This window comes from Drosophila kikkawai, unplaced genomic scaffold, assembly GCF_030179895.1.
Source record: "Drosophila kikkawai strain 14028-0561.14 unplaced genomic scaffold, DkikHiC1v2 scaffold_143, whole genome shotgun sequence".
NCBI classification, from domain to species: domain Eukaryota; kingdom Metazoa; phylum Arthropoda; class Insecta; order Diptera; family Drosophilidae; genus Drosophila; species Drosophila kikkawai.
In genome coordinates, this window is record NW_027222475.1 from 96,571 (window position 1) to 118,000 (window position 21,430).

The 21,430-nt window shown below is 38.4% G+C and overlaps 1 protein-coding gene across 1 annotated transcript; it reads left to right on the forward strand.

Moving 5' to 3' along the window:
* Nucleotides 1–19,057: 19,057 nt before the first annotated feature.
* On the forward strand, nucleotides 19,058–21,421 carry LOC138929339 (uncharacterized; the record flags this gene model as incomplete). Its single annotated transcript, XM_070288782.1, has 3 exons — nucleotides 19,058–19,756; nucleotides 19,818–20,356; nucleotides 20,499–21,421. Coding segments are annotated over exons 1-3 (2,161 nt in total), but the record flags the coding sequence as incomplete, so codon positions are not given.
* Nucleotides 21,422–21,430: the final 9 nt, after the last annotated feature.

The window sequence follows — 21,430 nt, forward strand, 5'->3', positions numbered from 1 at the left end:
TAGTAAAATATGAAACAAGGCAAAACTAAACTGCGAGAAAAAAATTGAGAAACGAGAAAGCACGAATTAGTGTTTGAGCCTGCAGGGGTGGCCTTAGGTGTTGTTCGCCACACCCTATATCTTTACCCTCCCAACCATGGTCCTTCTTGTAATCGTTAGCGAAAGACCCCAAAAGTATTTACGTATACATCAGTTTGTTAGTCTCCCATGCCATAAGTAAGAAAACTTAAAAATTCATCATCATTATAATAATTTTTAATAATCAAGCAAAAATTCCTTTCCGATATTTCTTTAGTGTACATCTCTCCAAATTCACAATAATAAACAAAATCCTAAGATAATTATGTTTTCTGCGTACATTTCAAGGCCTAATTTATTTATTTATTAATGTATATACCCTATCCTTACATAGCCTATTTTATTTACTTATGTTAATATAATTATTTATTTAATCATTTAATTTTTTTTTTTTCAGTGTCATTATAATTCTATTTTGTTTAGTGTAAATCAGTGATAATGGTAATGTGGTGCCTAATTATGATGCTAGAAAATATTCTGAAAATATAACCATACCCATTTAATTGTTTTTATTTTTGTTGTTGTTTTTTTTTTTTCGTTTGTTTTGGGTCTACATAATTTCATTTATTTATTATTATTCTATTTTTGTTTCGCTTCAACAACCTACATCGCACAATTACAATAAAACAGTTTCTATTGCTGAAAACAAGAAAATATGTATATGTAAAGGAAATAAAATAATTCGGTTGAAATTCTCTCAGTGTAGCGCATGTTTTGGCTTTACATTTAAATGCTTTAAATTTACGATGATAACATGAATCAGAATCAAAAGAGGAATTGGCAAAATAACAAAAATCAATCGATGCTGATAAGCATTAATACCGATAATCAGCCTTTACACTGGGCGACATAAGTTGTTTTCTGTGTCCACTCACCCACTTTGTTGTTCTCGAAGAAGGCCTTCTTGTCGATGAGGTTTTGGGTGTGTATTAGGGGAAAATTAAAAATTAAAAATATAGCCGCATGATCTTAATTTGTTTGTTTTGTTTTTTTTTTTTTTGATTAATATTTAAAATATGTAAAAGTTATTTAAATTTTTTTTTTTTTCAGTTACCTTTTTCATATTTGATATTAATTATACTACATATTATTTATTTTATTTTCTTGTGTTTTATTTTTATACCCTTGCAGGGTATTATAATTTCAGTCAGAAGTTTGCAACGCAGTGAAGGAGACGTTTCCGACCCTATAAAGTATATATATTCTTGATCAGCATCAACAGCCGAGTCGATCTAGCCATGTCCGTCTGTCCGTCTGTCCGTCTGTCCGTCTGTCTGTCTGTCTGTTTCTACGCAAACTAGTCCCTCAGTTTTAAAGCTATCTGAATGAAACTTTGCATATAGTCTTCTATATACTCTCACTGCTATATATGTCGGAACGGGCCGGATCGGACGACTATATCATATAGCTGCCATACAAATGTACGATACATTTCTAGAAAAAAATTTATAACTTTGCTGTTTTTCAAAAATTTTGCTCCATTTTTTAGATATGGCCATTTTATATTATTTCTGAATTTTGGTAAAAAATTTATGCAAATCGGCCGACTACATCATATAGCTGCCATAGGAACGATCGAGAAATAAATAGGAAAAAAATTATAGCTTCGTTGTTTTTCATCGTATGTTTATCTACTCTGAGATATAAGCTTTTTTTATTATTCTAGAATTTTGGTATAAATTTCATAAAAATCCGACAACTATATCATACAGCTGCCATATAAACGATCTGTAAATGTAGAGAAAATGTAAAGCTGGGAATGTAAAACTGTAACTGTCAAACTGTAAACATAATAAGTATAGGTAAAATGTAATGAAACTCTGTTTTTGTAAGTGTTTTCAGCATTTAAATCTATAATATAAACATAAAAACCAATCTGCAAGGGTATACAAACTTCGGCGTGCCGAAGTTAGCTTCCTTTCTTGTTTTGTTTAGTTTTAATTGTTTATATTCTTACTGGCAACGAAACTTTGTATTGCAGTGTACGATTTTAGTTGGATTTGCTAAGCTCACGCTCTTGTTGTTTTTTTTCCTATCATATTGACTGCTCATATGCATCACCATCACTACCACTGTCATTGTTTTTACACCGTTTACATGCCTATTTTAAATTTTTATTTCTTATCCAATTTGAGGCACTTCAATACTAATTCATTTCATCATTTGGCAATAATGACGATGTTTCGAGAGGGTTTTACTCTATTGGTATTTAATAAAAAAATAAGATTTATATATATGTATTTACACTATTCTGCATGTTTTTTTTTTTCATTTTGCGGTCGGGTTTTGTAGATTTTACATTTTTACTAGTCGTGTATTTTATGAGTCGTTTTAACCTATTTCCTCGTCTTCGTTAACTTTTAATTTGTCACTAGATTTTAAGGATTTTTAATTTAAAATTTTTTTTTTAAATCTGCACTGTGTTTACACGTTTATTTTTGGGTCACTTTTTTTGGGTTTTTCTCTGCTCCAAGCTGCTACGAACTCCAAATAAATTTTCCCCAGCAGAGATAGCTGCTCCAGCCGCCTTTTTTGGCCAGAGCGGAATAGCGTAACCAATCTGCTCTGCTGCCTCGTTTAGCTGCAGGAATTAAAATAATTAATGTTGTGCAAACGAGCCCAGGAATATTTTTGGAAATATTTACCCAGTGCTTCCTTTTCTTGTATTTCTTTCTGCTTAATCGACCTAGCGATTTCTCGCCGTGTAGTCGAAGAAAATAAGCGTGACCTACACGTGCAAAGAAAATATTATTATATGTCGATCGGCTTGGACATTTTTTTTATAAAAAATATTTACCTTGCCGACACGGCAATCTTTGGCAGCCGGTAGATTGGCGTTTGATGATGGCCTTTTTCAACCGATGCCGAAATAGCAGTGGGATTAGGGTCCGGAGCACATGTGCATTTGCTCTCTTGTATATTTTCCCTGCTGGGTTCGGGACCAACTTCTCAGCTTGACGACTCCAATAGAAAAGATCGAAGCCAGAAGCTGGAGACCCGAAGAACCCTTCACCGATTTGCACTTTGGTATTCACCAGCTGGTGGTTTCAACTGTCATTTTTAAGACGTTGCCAGATAAGGGGGCGATACTAATTATCGCTACTATTTTTAGGCGCGTATCATTTTAATTTCAAAAAAAAATACTAAAAAGTTTTTATATGGGTCCATTACAATCTGTAAATTTGTACACAAAAAATTCACAACTCAGCTAATCCATCCACGTATCCACGGCAGAATATGTACTTACATTAGTTTTTACACGGCTTATACATTTACATACTCAATTGTAAATTTGTAAACAAAAAGTTCACAACTCCGCTAATAATGTCTGTATCCACTTCAGAATTTGTATTTATAATAGTTTTACACGGCTAATACATTTGCATACTTAATTGTAAATTTGAAAACAAAAAGTTCACAACTCAGCTAATAATGCCTGAATCCACTTCAGAATTTGTATTTATATTAGTTTTTACACGGTTAATACATTTGCATACTCAATTGTAAATTTGTAAACAAAAAGTTCACATCTCAGCTATAATGCATGTATCCACGGCAGAATTTATATTTAAATTAGTTCTTACAATGCTAATACATTTGCATACTCAATTGTAAATTTGTAAACAAAAAGTTCACAACTCAGCTAATAATGCATGTATCGACGGCAGAATTTGTACTTATATTAGTTTTTACACGGCTTATACATTTGCATAATCAATTGTACATTTGTAAACAAAAAGTTCACAACTCAGCTAATAATGCCTGAATCCACTTCAGAATTTATATTTATATTAGTTTTTACACGTCTAATACATATGCATACTCAATTGTAAATTTGTAAACAAAAAGTTCACATCTCAGCTAATAATGCATGTATACACGGCAGAATTTATATTTAAATTAGTTCTTACAATGCTAATACATTTGCATACTCAATTGTAAATTTGTAAACAAAAAGTTCACATCTCAGCTAATAATGCATGTATACACGGCAGAATTTGTACTTATATTAGTTTTTACACGTCTAATACATTTGCATACCCAATTGTAAATTTGTAAACAAAAAGTTCACATCTCAGCTAATAATGCATGTATACACGGCAGAATTTATATTTAAATTAGTTCTTACAATGCTAATACATTTGCATACACAATTGTAAATTTGTAAACAAAAAGTTCACATCTCAGCTAATAATGCATGTATACACGGCAGAATTTGTACTTATATTAGTTTTTACACGTCTAATACATTTGCATACTCAATTGTAAATTTGTAAACAAAAAGTTCACAAATCAGATAATAATGCATATATCCACTTTAGAATTTATATTTATATTAGTTTTTACATTTGCATACTCAATTGTAAATTTGTAAACAAAAAGTGCACAACTCAGATAATAATGCATATATCCACTTTAGAATTTATATTTAAATTAGTTCTTACAATGCTAATACATTTGCATACTCAATTGTAAATTTGTAAACAAAAAGTTCACAACTCCGCTAATAATGCATGTATCCACGGCAGAATTTGTACTTATATTAGTTTTTAGAAGGCTAATACATTTGCATACTCAATTGTAAATTTGTAAACAAAAAGTTCACAACTCAGCTAATAATGCCTGAATCCACTTCAGAATTTATATTTATATTAGTTTTTACACGTCTAATACATTTGCATACTCAGCTAATAATGTCTGTATCCACTTCAGAATTTGTATTTATAATAGTTTTTATACGGCTAATACATTTGCATACTCAATTGTAAATTTGAAAACAAAAAGTTCACAACTCAGATAATAATGCATATATCCACTTTAGAATTTATATTTAAATTATTTCTTACAATGCTAATACATTTGCATACTCAATTGTAAATTTGTAAACAAAAAGTTCGCAACTCCGCTAATAATGCATGTATCCACGGCAGAATTTGTACTTATATTAGTTTTTAGAAGGCTAATACATTTGCTTACTCAATTCTAAATTTGTAAACAAAAAGTTCACAACTCCGCTAATAATGCATGTATCCACGGCAGAATTTGTACTTATATTAGTTTTTAGAAGGCTAATACATTTGCATACTTAATTGTAAATTTGAAAACAAAAAGTTCACAACTCTGCTATTATTGCATGTATCCACTTCAGAATTTGTATTTATAATAGTTTTTACACGGCTAATACATTTGCATACTCAATTGTAAATTTGTAAACAAAAAGTTCACATCTCAGCTATAATGCATGTATACACGGCAGAATTTATATTTAAATTAGTTCTTACAATGCTAATACATTTGCATACTCAATTGTAAATTTGTAAACAAAAAGTTCACAACTCAGCTAATAATGTCTGTATCCACTTCAGAATTTGTATTTATAATAGTTTTTACACGGCTAAAACATTTGCATACTCAATTGTAAATTTGAAAACAAAAAATTCACAACTCAGATAATAATGCATATATCCACTTTAGAATTTATATTTAAATTATTTCTTACAATGCTAATACATTTACATACTCAATTGTAAATTTGTAAACAAAAAGTTCACAACTCAGCTTTAAAGGCATGTATCCACTTCAGAATTTGTATTTATAATAGTTTTTACACGGCTAATACATTTGCATACTCAATTGTAAATTTGTAAACAAAAAGTTCACAACTCCGCTAATAATGCATGTATCCACGGCAGAATTTGTACTTATATTAGTTTTTAGAAGGCTAATACATTTGCATACTCAATTCTAAATTTGTAAACAAAAAGTTCACAACTCCGCTAATAATGCATGTATCCACGGCAGAATTTGTACTTATATTAGTTTTTAGAAGGCTAATACATTTGCATACTTAATTATAAATTTGAAAACAAAAAGTTCACAACTCTGCTATTATTGCATGTATCCACTTCAGAATTTGTATTTATAATAGTTTTTACACGGCTAATACATTTGCATACTCAATTGTAAATTTGTAAACAAAAAGTTCATATCTCAGCTATAATGCATGTATCCACGGCAGAATTTATATTTAAATTAGTTCTTACAATGCTAATACATTTGAATACTCAATTGTAAATTTGTAAACAAAAAGTTCACAACTCAGCTAATAATGTCTGTATCCACTTCAGAATTTGTATTTATAATAGTTTTTACACGGCTAAAACATTTGCATACTCAATTGTAAATTTGAAAACAAAAAATTCACAACTCAGATAATAATGCATATATCCACTTTAGAATTTATATTTAAATTATTTCTTACAATGCTAATACATTTACATACTCAATTGTAAATTTGTAAACAAAAAGTTCACAACTCAGCTTTAAAGGCATGTATCCACTTCAGAATTTGTATTTATAATAGTTTTACACGGCTAATACATTTGCATACTTAATTGTAAATTTGAAAACAAAAAGTTCACAACTCAGCTAATAATGCCTGAATCCACTTCAGAATTTGTATTTATATTAGTTTTTACACGGTTAATACATTTGCATACTCAATTGTAAATTTGTAAACAAAAAGTTCACATCTCAGCTATAATGCATGTATCCACGGCAGAATTTATATTTAAATTAGTTCTTACAATGCTAATACATTTGCATACTCAATTGTAAATTTGTAAACAAAAAGTTCACAACTCAGCTAATAATGCATGTATCGACGGCAGAATTTGTACTTATATTAGTTTTTACACGGCTTATACATTTGCATAATCAATTGTACATTTGTAAACAAAAAGTTCACAACTCAGCTAATAATGCCTGAATCCACTTCAGAATTTATATTTATATTAGTTTTTACACGTCTAATACATATGCATACTCAATTGTAAATTTGTAAACAAAAAGTTCACATCTCAGCTAATAATGCATGTATACACGGCAGAATTTATATTTAAATTAGTTCTTACAATGCTAATACATTTGCATACTCAATTGTAAATTTGTAAACAAAAAGTTCACATCTCAGCTAATAATGCATGTATACACGGCAGAATTTGTACTTATATTAGTTTTTACACGTCCAATACATTTGCATACCCAATTGTAAATTTGTAAACAAAAAGTTCACATCTCAGCTAATAATGCATGTATACACGGCAGAATTTATATTTAAATTAGTTCTTACAATGCTAATACATTTGCATACACAATTGTAAATTTGTAAACAAAAAGTTCACATCTCAGCTAATAATGCATGTATACACGGCAGAATTTGTACTTATATTAGTTTTTACACGTCTAATACATTTGCATACTCAATTGTAAATTTGTAAACAAAAAGTTCACAAATCAGATAATAATGCATATATCCACTTTAGAATTTATATTTATATTAGTTTTTACATTTGCATACTCAATTGTAAATTTGTAAACAAAAAGTGCACAACTCAGATAATAATGCATATATCCACTTTAGAATTTATATTTAAATTAGTTCTTACAATGCTAATACATTTGCATACTCAATTGTAAATTTGTAAACAAAAAGTTCACAACTCCGCTAATAATGCATGTATCCACGGCAGAATTTGTACTTATATTAGTTTTTAGAAGGCTAATACATTTGCATACTCAATTGTAAATTTGTAAACAAAAAGTTCACAACTCAGCTAATAATGCCTGAATCCACTTCAGAATTTATATTTATATTAGTTTTTACACGTCTAATACATTTGCATACTCAGCTAATAATGTCTGTATCCACTTCAGAATTTGTATTTATAATAGTTTTTATACGGCTAATACATTTGCATACTCAATTGTAAATTTGAAAACAAAAAGTTCACAACTCAGATAATAATGCATATATCCACTTTAGAATTTATATTTAAATTATTTCTTACAATGCTAATACATTTGCATACTCAATTGTAAATTTGTAAACAAAAAGTTCGCAACTCCGCTAATAATGCATGTATCCACGGCAGAATTTGTACTTATATTAGTTTTTAGAAGGCTAATACATTTGCTTACTCAATTCTAAATTTGTAAACAAAAAGTTCACAACTCCGCTAATAATGCATGTATCCACGGCAGAATTTGTACTTATATTAGTTTTTAGAAGGCTAATACATTTGCATACTTAATTGTAAATTTGAAAACAAAAAGTTCACAACTCTGCTATTATTGCATGTATCCACTTCAGAATTTGTATTTATAATAGTTTTTACACGGCTAATACATTTGCATACTCAATTGTAAATTTGTAAACAAAAAGTTCACATCTCAGCTATAATGCATGTATACACGGCAGAATTTATATTTAAATTAGTTCTTACAATGCTAATACATTTGCATACTCAATTGTAAATTTGTAAACAAAAAGTTCACAACTCAGCTAATAATGTCTGTATCCACTTCAGAATTTGTATTTATAATAGTTTTTACACGGCTAAAACATTTGCATACTCAATTGTAAATTTGAAAACAAAAAATTCACAACTCAGATAATAATGCATATATCCACTTTAGAATTTATATTTAAATTATTTCTTACAATGCTAATACATTTACATACTCAATTGTAAATTTGTAAACAAAAAGTTCACAACTCAGCTTTAAAGGCATGTATCCACTTCAGAATTTGTATTTATAATAGTTTTTACACGGCTAATACATTTGCATACTCAATTGTAAATTTGTAAACAAAAAGTTCACAACTCCGCTAATAATGCATGTATCCACGGCAGAATTTGTACTTATATTAGTTTTTAGAAGGCTAATACATTTGCATACTCAATTCTAAATTTGTAAACAAAAAGTTCACAGCTCCGCTAATAATGCATGTATCCACGGCAGAATTTGTACTTATATTAGTTTTTAGAAGGCTAATACATTTGCATACTTAATTATAAATTTGAAAACAAAAAGTTCACAACTCTGCTATTATTGCATGTATCCACTTCAGAATTTGTATTTATAATAGTTTTTACACGGCTAATACATTTGCATACTCAATTGTAAATTTGTAAACAAAAAGTTCACATCTCAGCTATAATGCATGTATCCACGGCAGAATTTATATTTAAATTAGTTCTTACAATGCTAATACATTTGAATACTCAATTGTAAATTTGTAAACAAAAAGTTCACAACTCAGCTAATAATGTCTGTATCCACTTCAGAATTTGTATTTATAATAGTTTTTACACGGCTAAAACATTTGCATACTCAATTGTAAATTTGAAAACAAAAAATTCACAACTCAGATAATAATGCATATATCCACTTTAGAATTTATATTTAAATTATTTCTTACAATGCTAATACATTTACATACTCAATTGTAAATTTGTAAACAAAAAGTTCACAACTCAGCTTTAAAGGCATGTATCCACTTCAGAATTTGTATTTATAATAGTTTTTACACGGCTAATACATTTGCATACTCAATTGTAAATTTGTAAACAAAAAGTTCACAACTCCGCTAATAATGCATGTATCCACGGCAGAATTTGTACTTATATTAGTTTTTAGAAGGCTAATACATTTGCATACTCAATTGTAAATTTGTAAACAAAAAGTTCACAACTCAGCTAATAATGCCTGAATCCACTTCAGAATTTATATTTATATTAGTTTTTACACGTCTAATACATTTGCATACTCAGCTAATAATGCCTGAATCTACTTCAGAATTTTTATTTATATTAGTTTTTACACGGCTAATACATTTGCATACTCAATTGTAAATTTGTAAACAAAAAGTTCACAACTCAGCTAATAATGCTTGTATCCACGGCAGAATTTGTACTTATATTAGTTTTTAAAAGGCTAATACATTTGCATACTCAATTGTAAATTTGTAAACAAAAAGTTCACAACTCAGCTAATAATGCCTGAACCCACTTCAGAATTTATATTTATATTAGTTTTTACACGTCTAATACATTTGCATACTCAGCTAATAATGTCTGTATCCACTTCAGAATTTGTATTTATAATAGTTTTTACACGGCTAATACATTTGCATACTCAATTGTAAATTTGTAAACAAAAAGTTCACAACTCCGCTAATAATGCATGTATCCACGGCAGAATTTGTACTTATATTAGTTTTTAGAAGGCTAATACATTTGCATACTCAATTGTAAATGTGTAAACAAAAAGTTCACAACTCAGCTAATAATGCCTGAATCCACTTCAGAATTTATATTTATATTAGTTTTACACGTCTAATACATTTGCATACTCAATTGTAAATTTGTAAACAAAAAGTTCACAACTCCGCTAAAATGCATGTATCCACGGCAGAATTTGTACTTATATTAGTTTTTAGAAGGCTAATACATTTGCATACTCAATTGTAAATTTGTAAACAAAAAGTTCACAACTCAGCTAATAATGCCTGAATCCACTTCAGAATTTATATTTATATTAGTTTTTACACGTCTAATACATTTGCATACTCAGCTAATAATGCCTGAATCTACTTCAGAATTTTTATTTATATTAGTTTTTACACGGCTAATACATTTGCATACTCAATTGTAAATTTGTAAACAAAAAGTTCACAACTCAGCTAATAATGCTTGTATCCACGGCAGAATTTGTACTTATATTAGTTTTTAAAAGGCTAATACATTTGCATACTCAATTGTAAATTTGTAAACAAAAAGTTCACAACTCAGCTAATAATGCCTGAATCCACTTCAGAATTTATATTTATATTAGTTTTTACACGTCTAATACATTTGCATACTCAGCTAATAATGCCTGAATCCACTTCAGAATTTTTATTTATATTAGTTTTTACACGGCTAATACATTTGCATACTCAATTGTAAATTTGTAAACAAAAAGTTCACATCTCAGCTAATAATGCATGTATCCACGGCAGAATTTATATTTAAATTAGTTCTTACAATGCTAATACATTTGCATACTCAATTGTAAATTTGTAAACAAAAAGTTCACAACTCAGCTAATAATGTCTGTATCCACTTCAGAATTTGTATTTATAATAGTTTTTACACGGCTAAAACATTTGCATACTCAATTGTAAATTTGAAAACAAAAAATTCACAACTCAGATAATAATGCATATATCCACTTTAGAATTTATATTTAAATTATTTCTTACAATGCTAATACATTTACATACTCAATTGTAAATTTGTAAACAAAAAGTTCACAACTCAGCTTTAAAGGCATGTATCCACTTCAGAATTTGTATTTATAATAGTTTTTACACGGCTAATACATTTGCATACTCAATTGTAAATTTGTAAACAAAAAGTTCACAACTCCGCTAATAATGCATGTATCCACGGCAGAATTTGTACTTATATTAGTTTTTAGAAGGCTAATACATTTGCATACTCAATTGTAAATTTGTAAACAAAAAGTTCACAACTCAGCTAATAATGCCTGAATCCACTTCAGAATTTATATTTATATTAGTTTTTACACGTCTAATACATTTGCATACTCAGCTAATAATGCCTGAATCTACTTCAGAATTTTTATTTATATTAGTTTTTACACGGCTAATACATTTGCATACTCAATTGTAAATTTGTAAACAAAAAGTTCACAACTCAGCTAATAATGCTTGTATCCACGGCAGAATTTGTACTTATATTAGTTTTTAAAAGGCTAATACATTTGCATACTCAATTGTAAATTTGTAAACAAAAAGTTCACAACTCAGCTAATAATGCCTGAACCCACTTCAGAATTTATATTTATATTAGTTTTTACACGTCTAATACATTTGCATACTCAGCTAATAATGTCTGTATCCACTTCAGAATTTGTATTTATAATAGTTTTTACACGGCTAATACATTTGCATACTCAATTGTAAATTTGTAAACAAAAAGTTCACAACTCCGCTAATAATGCATGTATCCACGGCAGAATTTGTACTTATATTAGTTTTTAGAAGGCTAATACATTTGCATACTCAATTGTAAATGTGTAAACAAAAAGTTCACAACTCAGCTAATAATGCCTGAATCCACTTCAGAATTTATATTTATATTAGTTTTACACGTCTAATACATTTGCATACTCAATTGTAAATTTGTAAACAAAAAGTTCACAACTCCGCTAAAATGCATGTATCCACGGCAGAATTTGTACTTATATTAGTTTTTAGAAGGCTAATACATTTGCATACTCAATTGTAAATTTGTAAACAAAAAGTTCACAACTCAGCTAATAATGCCTGAATCCACTTCAGAATTTATATTTATATTAGTTTTTACACGTCTAATACATTTGCATACTCAGCTAATAATGCCTGAATCTACTTCAGAATTTTTATTTATATTAGTTTTTACACGGCTAATACATTTGCATACTCAATTGTAAATTTGTAAACAAAAAGTTCACAACTCAGCTAATAATGCTTGTATCCACGGCAGAATTTGTACTTATATTAGTTTTTAAAAGGCTAATACATTTGCATACTCAATTGTAAATTTGTAAACAAAAAGTTCACAACTCAGCTAATAATGCCTGAATCCACTTCAGAATTTATATTTATATTAGTTTTTACACGTCTAATACATTTGCATACTCAGCTAATAATGCCTGAATCCACTTCAGAATTTTTATTTATATTAGTTTTTACACGGCTAATACATTTGCATACTCAATTGTAAATTTGTAAACAAAAAGTTCACATCTCAGCTAATAATGCATGTATCCACGGCAGAATTTATATTTAAATTAGTTCTTACAATGCTAATACATTTGCATACTCAATTGTAAATTTGTAGACAAAAAGTTCACAACTCAGCTAATAATGCTTGTATCCACGGCAGAATTTGTACTTATATTAGTTTTTAAAAGGCTAATACATTTGCATACTCAATTATAAATTTGTAAACAAAAAGTTCACAACTCAGCTAATAATGCCTGACCCACTTCAGAATTTATATTTATATTAGTTTTTACACGTCTAATACATTTGCATACTCAGCTAATAATGTCTGTTTCCACTTCAGAATTTGTATTTATAATAGTTTTTACACGGCTAATACATTTGCATACTCAATTGTAAATTTGTAAACAAAAAGTTCACAACTCCGCTAATAATGCATGTATCCACGGCAGAATTTGTACTTATATTAGTTTTTAGAAGGCTAATACATTTGCATACTCAATTGTAAATGTGTAAACAAAAAGTTCACAACTCAGCTAATAATGCCTGAATCCACGGCAGAATTTGTACTTATATTAGTTTTTACACGGCTTATACATTTGCATACTCAATTGTAAATTGTAAACAAAAAGTTCATAGCTCAGCTAATAATGTCTGTATCCACTTTAGAATGTGTATTTATAATAGTTTTGTGACGAAGTCATAAAACCCTATATATAAATAGTGTATACAAATAAGATAATTTACCCTAGAATTTAGTATATTTTGTAAGTTAGGATTAGGCACATACACGCACACACCACACACACCACACACACACACCACACACACACCACACACACACCACACACACACTCACACACACAACTGTACGGAACGCGGAGCACTCTCGGGCCACCAGCATGGGTTCCGAAAGAAGAGAAGCACAATCGACGCGATCCGAGAAGTGACCCAGCTTGCAGCAAATGCGATCGAAGGCGAAAGATGGCAGGGTGGCACTAAGCAATACTGCCTTGTATGTACCCTCGACGTCAAAAATGCATTTAATTCGGCAAACTGGAGCCTAGTCCTGCAGGCATTGCAGCGCGCTGGCATATCTGGATACCTGATTAAGTTAATAGCCGACTATTTCAAAGACCGAGTGCTCCTATATGAATCTGATGCCGGCCACCAACAGCACCAAGTCACAGGAGGCGTACCGCAAGGCTCAGTTCTTGGGCCTATCCTGTGGAACGTCATGTATGACGGGGTTCTCAGGCTCCCATTACCACCTGGCTGCGCGGTAGTGGGGTTCGCTGACGACATCGCACTGGTCACGGTGGAGAAGCACCTAACCGAAGTCTCTACAAAATGCAGCCGCGCCATCGACATACTGATGTCCTGGCTCGCAGACAACGGGCTCTCGCTGGCCGAGCACAAAACGGAAGCAGTGCTCATAAGCAGCAGGAAAATTGTAGAGAAGGTGAGCTTCAGGGTCGGCTCGACTACCATTGAGTCCACCCCGGTGATCAAGTACCTGGGAGTCATGATCGACCACAGGCTGAACTTCAAGACCCATCTGGAATATGCTGCGGCCAAGGCATCCAAAGCTACCGCTGCCATTTCGAGGATGATGGCCAACAACCGTGGCCCCAAGCAGCACAGCAGGCGACTGATAGCGACAGTGGTGACCTCGACCATCCTGTATGCCGCGCCTATATGGGCTGATGCCATGAAGACCGTTAGCTACAGCCGGCAATGCAAGTCTGTTTACAGACGTTGTGCACTGCGAATTTCCAGTTGCTTTTGCACGGTCTCGGAAGAGGCGGCGCTAGTGGTATCGGGAACCGTACCGATCGAACTTCTGGCAGAAGAGCGAAGGACCGGAAACTCAGGCAGCAGAACCCAACGGAGTGACACTATCGCACGGTGGCAAGTGAGATGGGACAACGCGAGCACAGGCCGATGGACCCATAGGCTCATCCCTGACCTGGTGCCCTGGATCCAGCGTCGCACTGGGCAGTTGGATTTTCACACCACGCAGATCATAACTGGCCATGGATGCTTTAAGGCTTACCTGCACAGGTTCAAGCACGAAGCCAATCCATACTGCGACTACTGCGGGAGCGCAGTTATCGAGGATGCGGAGCATGTCTTTTTCGCGTGCCCTCTATTCTCGGCAGAACGAGCTGCGCTGGAAGCAGCCACGAATCGTCGCCTTACACCAGGAAATCTAATCAGATGTATGCTAGAGATGCCCTCCAATTGGGATGCGGTTGCGGAAATGGCAGCCACCGTGATGCGAGAGATGAGACGCCGGGAGCAGATCCGACGCACTGAAGACACCTGAAGGAAACCGGAAGAGCGGAGCCCTGAAGAGCGGCAACTGACCGCCAGCCGCCCCGTGAAGTATAGCTTTGCGGCAGTCCCGCGGGAGCGGACACTTCTCTTTCTATGTATTATACTTATATCTTTTAAATAAAAAAAAAAAAAAAAAAAAAAAACAACTGTACGAGAAGAAGAAAGAAGTCGCGGAAGATCCCCAGTACTAATCGCTGGGGACTTCAATGCGTGGTCCACCGCCTGGGGGAGCTCGAAAACGACTCATCGGGGAACCATCCTTCTGGACGCCCTGGCCACATTAGACGTTTGTCTCCTGAACGATGGAGCTAGATGCACCTATAGCAAGGCAGGCAGAGAGTCAATCATTGACCTGACTTTCGCCAGCCCGGAGCTCTGCCGGACCAGCCACTGGAAGGTCACGGATTTGCTCACATACAGCGACCACGCAGCCATTATCACCCAGACGACGCACAGCCAGCAGAGCCCGTCTCTCCGGCAATCTGCGTACAAAGTACACACCCTTAACGCAGACACACTCCTAAGCAGTATGGATGGCAACGTCATCACTGGCGACGCCAACACCTGCGCCGGCATATTATCTGCGAGAATCAAGGCTGCTTGTGATGCCGCCATGGCGAGCTCCACTAGAGGAAATGGAAGGAGACCAGTCCCCTGGTGGAATCATGAGATATCCGTCGCCAGGAGCGAGTGCCTCTCTGCAAGGCGAAGATGTCAACGAAGTAGAGGGCGTCCCACGCAAGCGCTGTTCGAGACACGCTACAAGGAGAAGAAAAAAGCCCTCAAAATCGCTATTAAGACGAGTAAGAGCAGGTGCTTCCAAGAGCTGTGCGATGCAGCAGACCAGGAACCCTTCGGCTCGGCCTACAAGCTGGTCATGGGCAAACTCTACAGACCGCCGACTCCAACCTGCCAGGAACAACTTTGAGCTATAATCTCCACGCTGTTCCCGTCGCAGCCGCCCCTCGTGCTGCCAAACATAGCTGCGAGTGAAGCGATCTTCACCAACGAGGAGGAAATACTGTGCGCGTTGGCCAGCAGCAAGGCAGCCAAAGCCCCGGGACCCGATGGCATTCCCAACGCTGCACTTCATGCCATAATGAAGTCATTCCCAAGCCTATTTGCACAGGTATACAACAGGTGCATTGCGGAGCGCACTTTTCCAAGAGTATGGAAGCAGCAGAGACTAGTGCTTATCCCTAAACCAGGCAAAATGAATGACGACCCGTCCTCATATCGCCCCCTGTGCATGCTCAACACACTGGGGAAGATATTTGAGCGCATAATCTGCAACAAGTTGGAGAGAGAGATCGAAGAGCGTGGAGCTCTATCGAATCAGCAGCACGGTTTCAGGAAGAAGCGGAGCACGATCGACGCGATACGAGAGGTAACGCTAATGGCAGCAAACGCGATTGAAGGCGAAAGATGGCAGGGAGGCACCAAGCAATACTGCCTGGTCACCACCCTAGATGTCAAAAACGCTTTTAACTCAGCAAATTGGAGCTTAGTCCTGCAGGCACTCCAACACGGCGGCATATCAGGGAACCTCACCCTCCTGATAGCGGACTACTTCAAAGATCGCGTCCTTCTGTACACATCCGACGACGGCAACCAGATGCACCACGTGACAGGTGGTGTACCCCAGGGATCTGTTCTTGGGCCAATCCTGTGGAACGTCATGTATGACGGGATCCTGAGACTTCCACTACCAGATGGCTGCGCCGTAGTAGGGTTCGCTGACGATATAGCGCTGGTCACGGTGGAGAAGCACCTGTCCGATGTCTCTGCTAAATGCAGCATTGCAATCGACATGATGATGTCTTGGCTGAAAGACAACGGTCTCTCGCTCGCCGAACACAAAACGGAAGCAGTGCTCATAAGCAGTAGAAAGACCGTAGAGAAGGTCACCTTCCGGGTCGGCTCGACATACGTCGAGTCCAGTCCGGCGATCAAGTACCTCGGAGTCATGATCGACCATAGGCTGAATTTTAAGAGCCACCTGGAGTACGCAGCGGCCAAGGCATCTAAGGCCACTGCCGCTATCTCTAGGATGATGGCCAACACCCGTGGCCCAAAGCAGCATAGCAGACGATTAATAGCTACAGTGGTGACCTCGACCATCTTGTACGCCGCGCCGATTTGGGCGGAAGCCATGAGGACTGTCAGCTACAGCCGGCAGTGTAAGTCTGTCTACAGACGCTGCGCTTTGCGCATCTCGAGCTGCTTCTGCACGGTGTCAGAAGAAGCTGCATTGGTGGTGTCGGGAGCAATCCCAATAGACCTACTGGCAGAGGAGCGCAGGACTGGGAACTCAGGTAGCAGAATCCAGAGAAGCAGCACCATGGCTCGATGGCAGGATAGATGGAACAACGCGAGCACAGGACGATGGACCTACAGGCTCATCCCCGATCTGGTTCCCTGGTTGCAGAGACGACATGGTCAGCTGGACTACTACACCACGCAGATCATCACAGGACATGGTTGCTTCAAGGCCTACCTCCACAGGTTTAAGCATGAGGTCGACCCGTACTGCGACTACTGTGGCAGCGCTTTTACTGAGGACGCGGAGCATGCATTCTTCGTATGCCCCCTATTCTCGGCGGAACGAGCCGCGCTGGAAGCGGCAATGAACTGCCGCCTGACACCCGACAACTTAGTCGGTTGCATGTTGGAGACCCCCTCCAAATGGAATGCGGCTGCCGAAATGGCAGCAACCGTGATGCGAGAGCTGAGGCGCCGGGAGCAGACCCGTCGCACCGAAGGCGACCGATGAGCGGCAACAGGACCGCCAACCGCCCCCGTGAAGTATAGCTTTGCGGCAGTCCCACGGGTGCGGACTTTCCACCCTATCCATCCTCTGTAACATACGTACTTAAGCCTATATTCTTTTCAATAAAAAAAAAAAAAAAAAAAAAAAAAAAAAAAAAAAAAAAAACAACTGTACGAGAGATGCTTCAAGGCCTATCTTCACAGATTCAAGCAGGAGGCCGACCCATCCTGCGACTATTGCGGCGGTGCATCCGTTGCGGATGCAGAACACGCCTTCTTCGAGTGTCCGCTTTTCCGCGCGGAAAGAGAGGCAGCAGAGGCAACAACCAACCGTCGCCTTACACCCGAGACCATAATTGGGTGTATGCTGGAGACCCCATCCAACTGGGATGCGGTTACGGACATGGCAGCAACCGTCATGAGGGAGCTAAGGCGCCGGGAGCAGACCCGACGCACTGAGGGCCTTAGATGAGCGGCAACCTGACCGCCAGCCACCCCGCGAAGTATAGCTTCGCGGCAGTCCCGCGGGAGTGGACTCCTTCTCCAAAACTTCCACTATCCAAATTTTTTGTAAAAATACTTCCTGTTCATCTTTAAATAAAAAAAAAAAAAACAAAAAAAAAGAGAGAGTGTTTTTCTACTCACAGTGGTTGGATGCAGTGTGAGACACCTCGGGACAAGGGTACGTACCAGAACCGGCCCAGGGAGGATATCCGAATCTTGGGAATCTTGGTACTCGCGATCGCCATAGACCCCCAGGGCAAGGGGGGGGACCGCTCTCTTGTCCAGTGAGCACCTCACTCTCACGAATTGGAACAGTTTCCACAAGCCACTCTTTTTCCCATTTTCCCTCGCGTTTTCAGCAGCACAACAAGATCAGCTGATCACAGTGTTGCGCAACGCACGCGTAGGGGGCTTTCGCACTTGAGGTAGTGTTGGAAAACGAGTGCAGCCCGCGCAAGTTTAAAAATTTTAACTAGAGGCTAAACCAAGTTTTGGCCTTTAATTTAATCCTAAATTTGTGCGTACAGCTGGAAGGCCCACCCATACGGCCCCAGTTAATATTCCGCAGCTGGCTCCAGTGGGGCAACGAGCAGAAGGCCAAGGAACTAGCCGCTATCCAACCCCTCCGCTGAGGCGGCGCCAGTCAAAAGGGGCTCTGGGGACCGAGAAGGAGCGGTATAACTCCCATCAGGCATCCACTGGGGGAAATTCCTGTGCACCGAGGGACCCCACTAAGGAGCAGGTGCGATGAGCCAAACGAAACCGCCTGCAGGCCGGGACGACGAGACCCAGGCATTAGCAGTAGCTAGAGCAGAGGAGGAACTGCTGCGAAACTTCCAGCGCAACAAGCAGAAGATGCAACACTCGCCTCCCGCGAGCATGCCAGAGAAGCAACCGGTGTCGGCACCGCCAAATGTGCAGGGACCCGTGTTTGTTTTCGGCGAGACTGAGGAGGAAACGGCTACTCCGAAGAGAAGCTTTGATGCTGTGAGCCCCGATGGGAACCAGTCAGGAGCGCACAAGAAGCAGAGAGTGGACACTAGCGCACCAGCACTAGCCGAAAAGCTGGGGAAGATGCTAGACGAGATGATCGCCAAGTTCACGGATACCAAGACAAACAACAAAAAGGTGGTCCGCCACGTCACCCAGGGGACAATCGACTCCATGATGGCGATGAAAAAGCTGCAGGTCGACATCAGTGCAGCGCTGGCCGATGGCCACACCAAGGGCTCTACCTCGAGCGTAAGCCAGCAGACCACTCCCACGCTGACAGCCACGATCCTTAAAGCGGCCTGTACCACCGGGCCAGGAAATTCGGCATGGCAACAGGTCAGGGCCAAGCCTAAACCCAGGAATCCCCAACCGAGACCGGAGAGCAGCGAACCCAAAGGGAGCACCAAACGCTGTCATGCCCAGGAAGCAGCGCGCCGACGCTATTTTAATAAAGTGCAGCGAAGGCTCGTCCGCAGATATGTTGAAGCTGGTCAAAACTGAGCCCTCCCTCCAGGGACTCAAAGATAATGTTCAAGGCTTGCGAAGAACTGCAAATGGCGGACTCCTATTGAGAATGCAGAAGCCTCAGGACCCGTCCGCACAGCAGCTGCAGGCAGCACTCAGGACGGCCATATCCGATAAAGCAGAGGTGGCGGTCATGCAGGAAACTGTGCAAGTGGAGATTCGCGACCTGGACGAGATGACCAGCGGGGAAGAAGTCACTATGGCTCTGTTTGCCGGAGAGGATTCAGACATCGCAAGCAACGCTGCACCTAGGATGCGGAAGGCGTTTGGCGGCACGCAAACAGCAACCGTCAACCTCAGGCCTGATCATGCGCGGCGACTGCTCGATAAGGGCAAAATCCGAATCGGATGGGTCGTCTGTCGCATCAGACAGAAGACCGAGCTAAGGAGGTGCTTCAAATGCATGGGCTATGGGCATACCTCGACGAGATGCAGGGCCTCAGACTCAGTAGCCAAGGCCACACAAAACTCCTGCTTCAGATGCGGGGAAGAAGGCCACAAGCACTACACGTGCCAAGCCAAGCCCAGGTGTATCCTATGCACCAGAGGAGGCAAACCCGCGGGTGAAGCTGCGCACGCTACTTTGAGCAGGATCTGCCCTTAGTACCTGAAGGCCATCCATAACACGCAGAATGGTTAAGTTTTTACAGCTTAACTTAAACCACTGCAGAGCTGCCCAAGATCTGCTGTCACAGACGGTTTTCGAGGAGGAAATTGACATTGCTGTACTGAGTGAACCGTACAAGTCAAAGGCAGAGGGAGTATGGCAACAGAGTGCGGATGGTGGTGCAGCCATATGGAGCTGCGGGCAGTCCCCCGGACACCTGTCGCAGAGGGCGTCGAGACCTGGCTATGCAAGGGCTAAGGTCCAAGCAACCACCATCTACAGCTGCTACCTTGCCCCGAGCTTGCATATAGATGCCTTTAGAGACATCTTGCAGGAGATCGCCCGAGACGCCCGCGGAAGATCCCCAGTACTAATCGCTGGGGACTTCAATGCGTGGTCCACCGCCTGGGGGAGCTCGAAAACGACTCAGCGGGGAACCATCCTTCTGGACGCCCTGGCCACATTAGACGTTTGTCTCCTGAACGATGGAGCTAGATGTACCTATAGCAAGGCAGGCAGAGAGTCAATCATTGACCTGACTTTCGCCAGCCCGGAGCTCTGCCGGACCAGCCACTGGAAGGTCACGGATCTGCTCACATACAGCGACCACGCAGCCATTATCACCCAGACGATGCACAGCCAGCAGGGCCCGTCTCTCCGGCAATCTGCGTACAAAGTACACACCCTTAACGCAGATACACTCCTAAGCAGTATGGATGGCAACGTCATCACTGGCGACGCCAGCACCTGCGCCGACATATTAGCTGCGAGAATCAAGGCTGCTTGTGATGCCGCCATGGCGAGCTCCACTAGAGGAAATGGAAGGAGACCAGTCCCCTGGTGGAATCATGAGATATCCGTCGCCAGGAGCGAGTGCCTCTCTGCAAGGCGAAGATGTCAACGAAGTCGAGGGCGTCCCACGCAAGCGCTGTTCGAGACATGCTACAAGGAGAAGAAAAAAGCCCTCAAAATCGCTATTAAGACGAGTAAGAGCA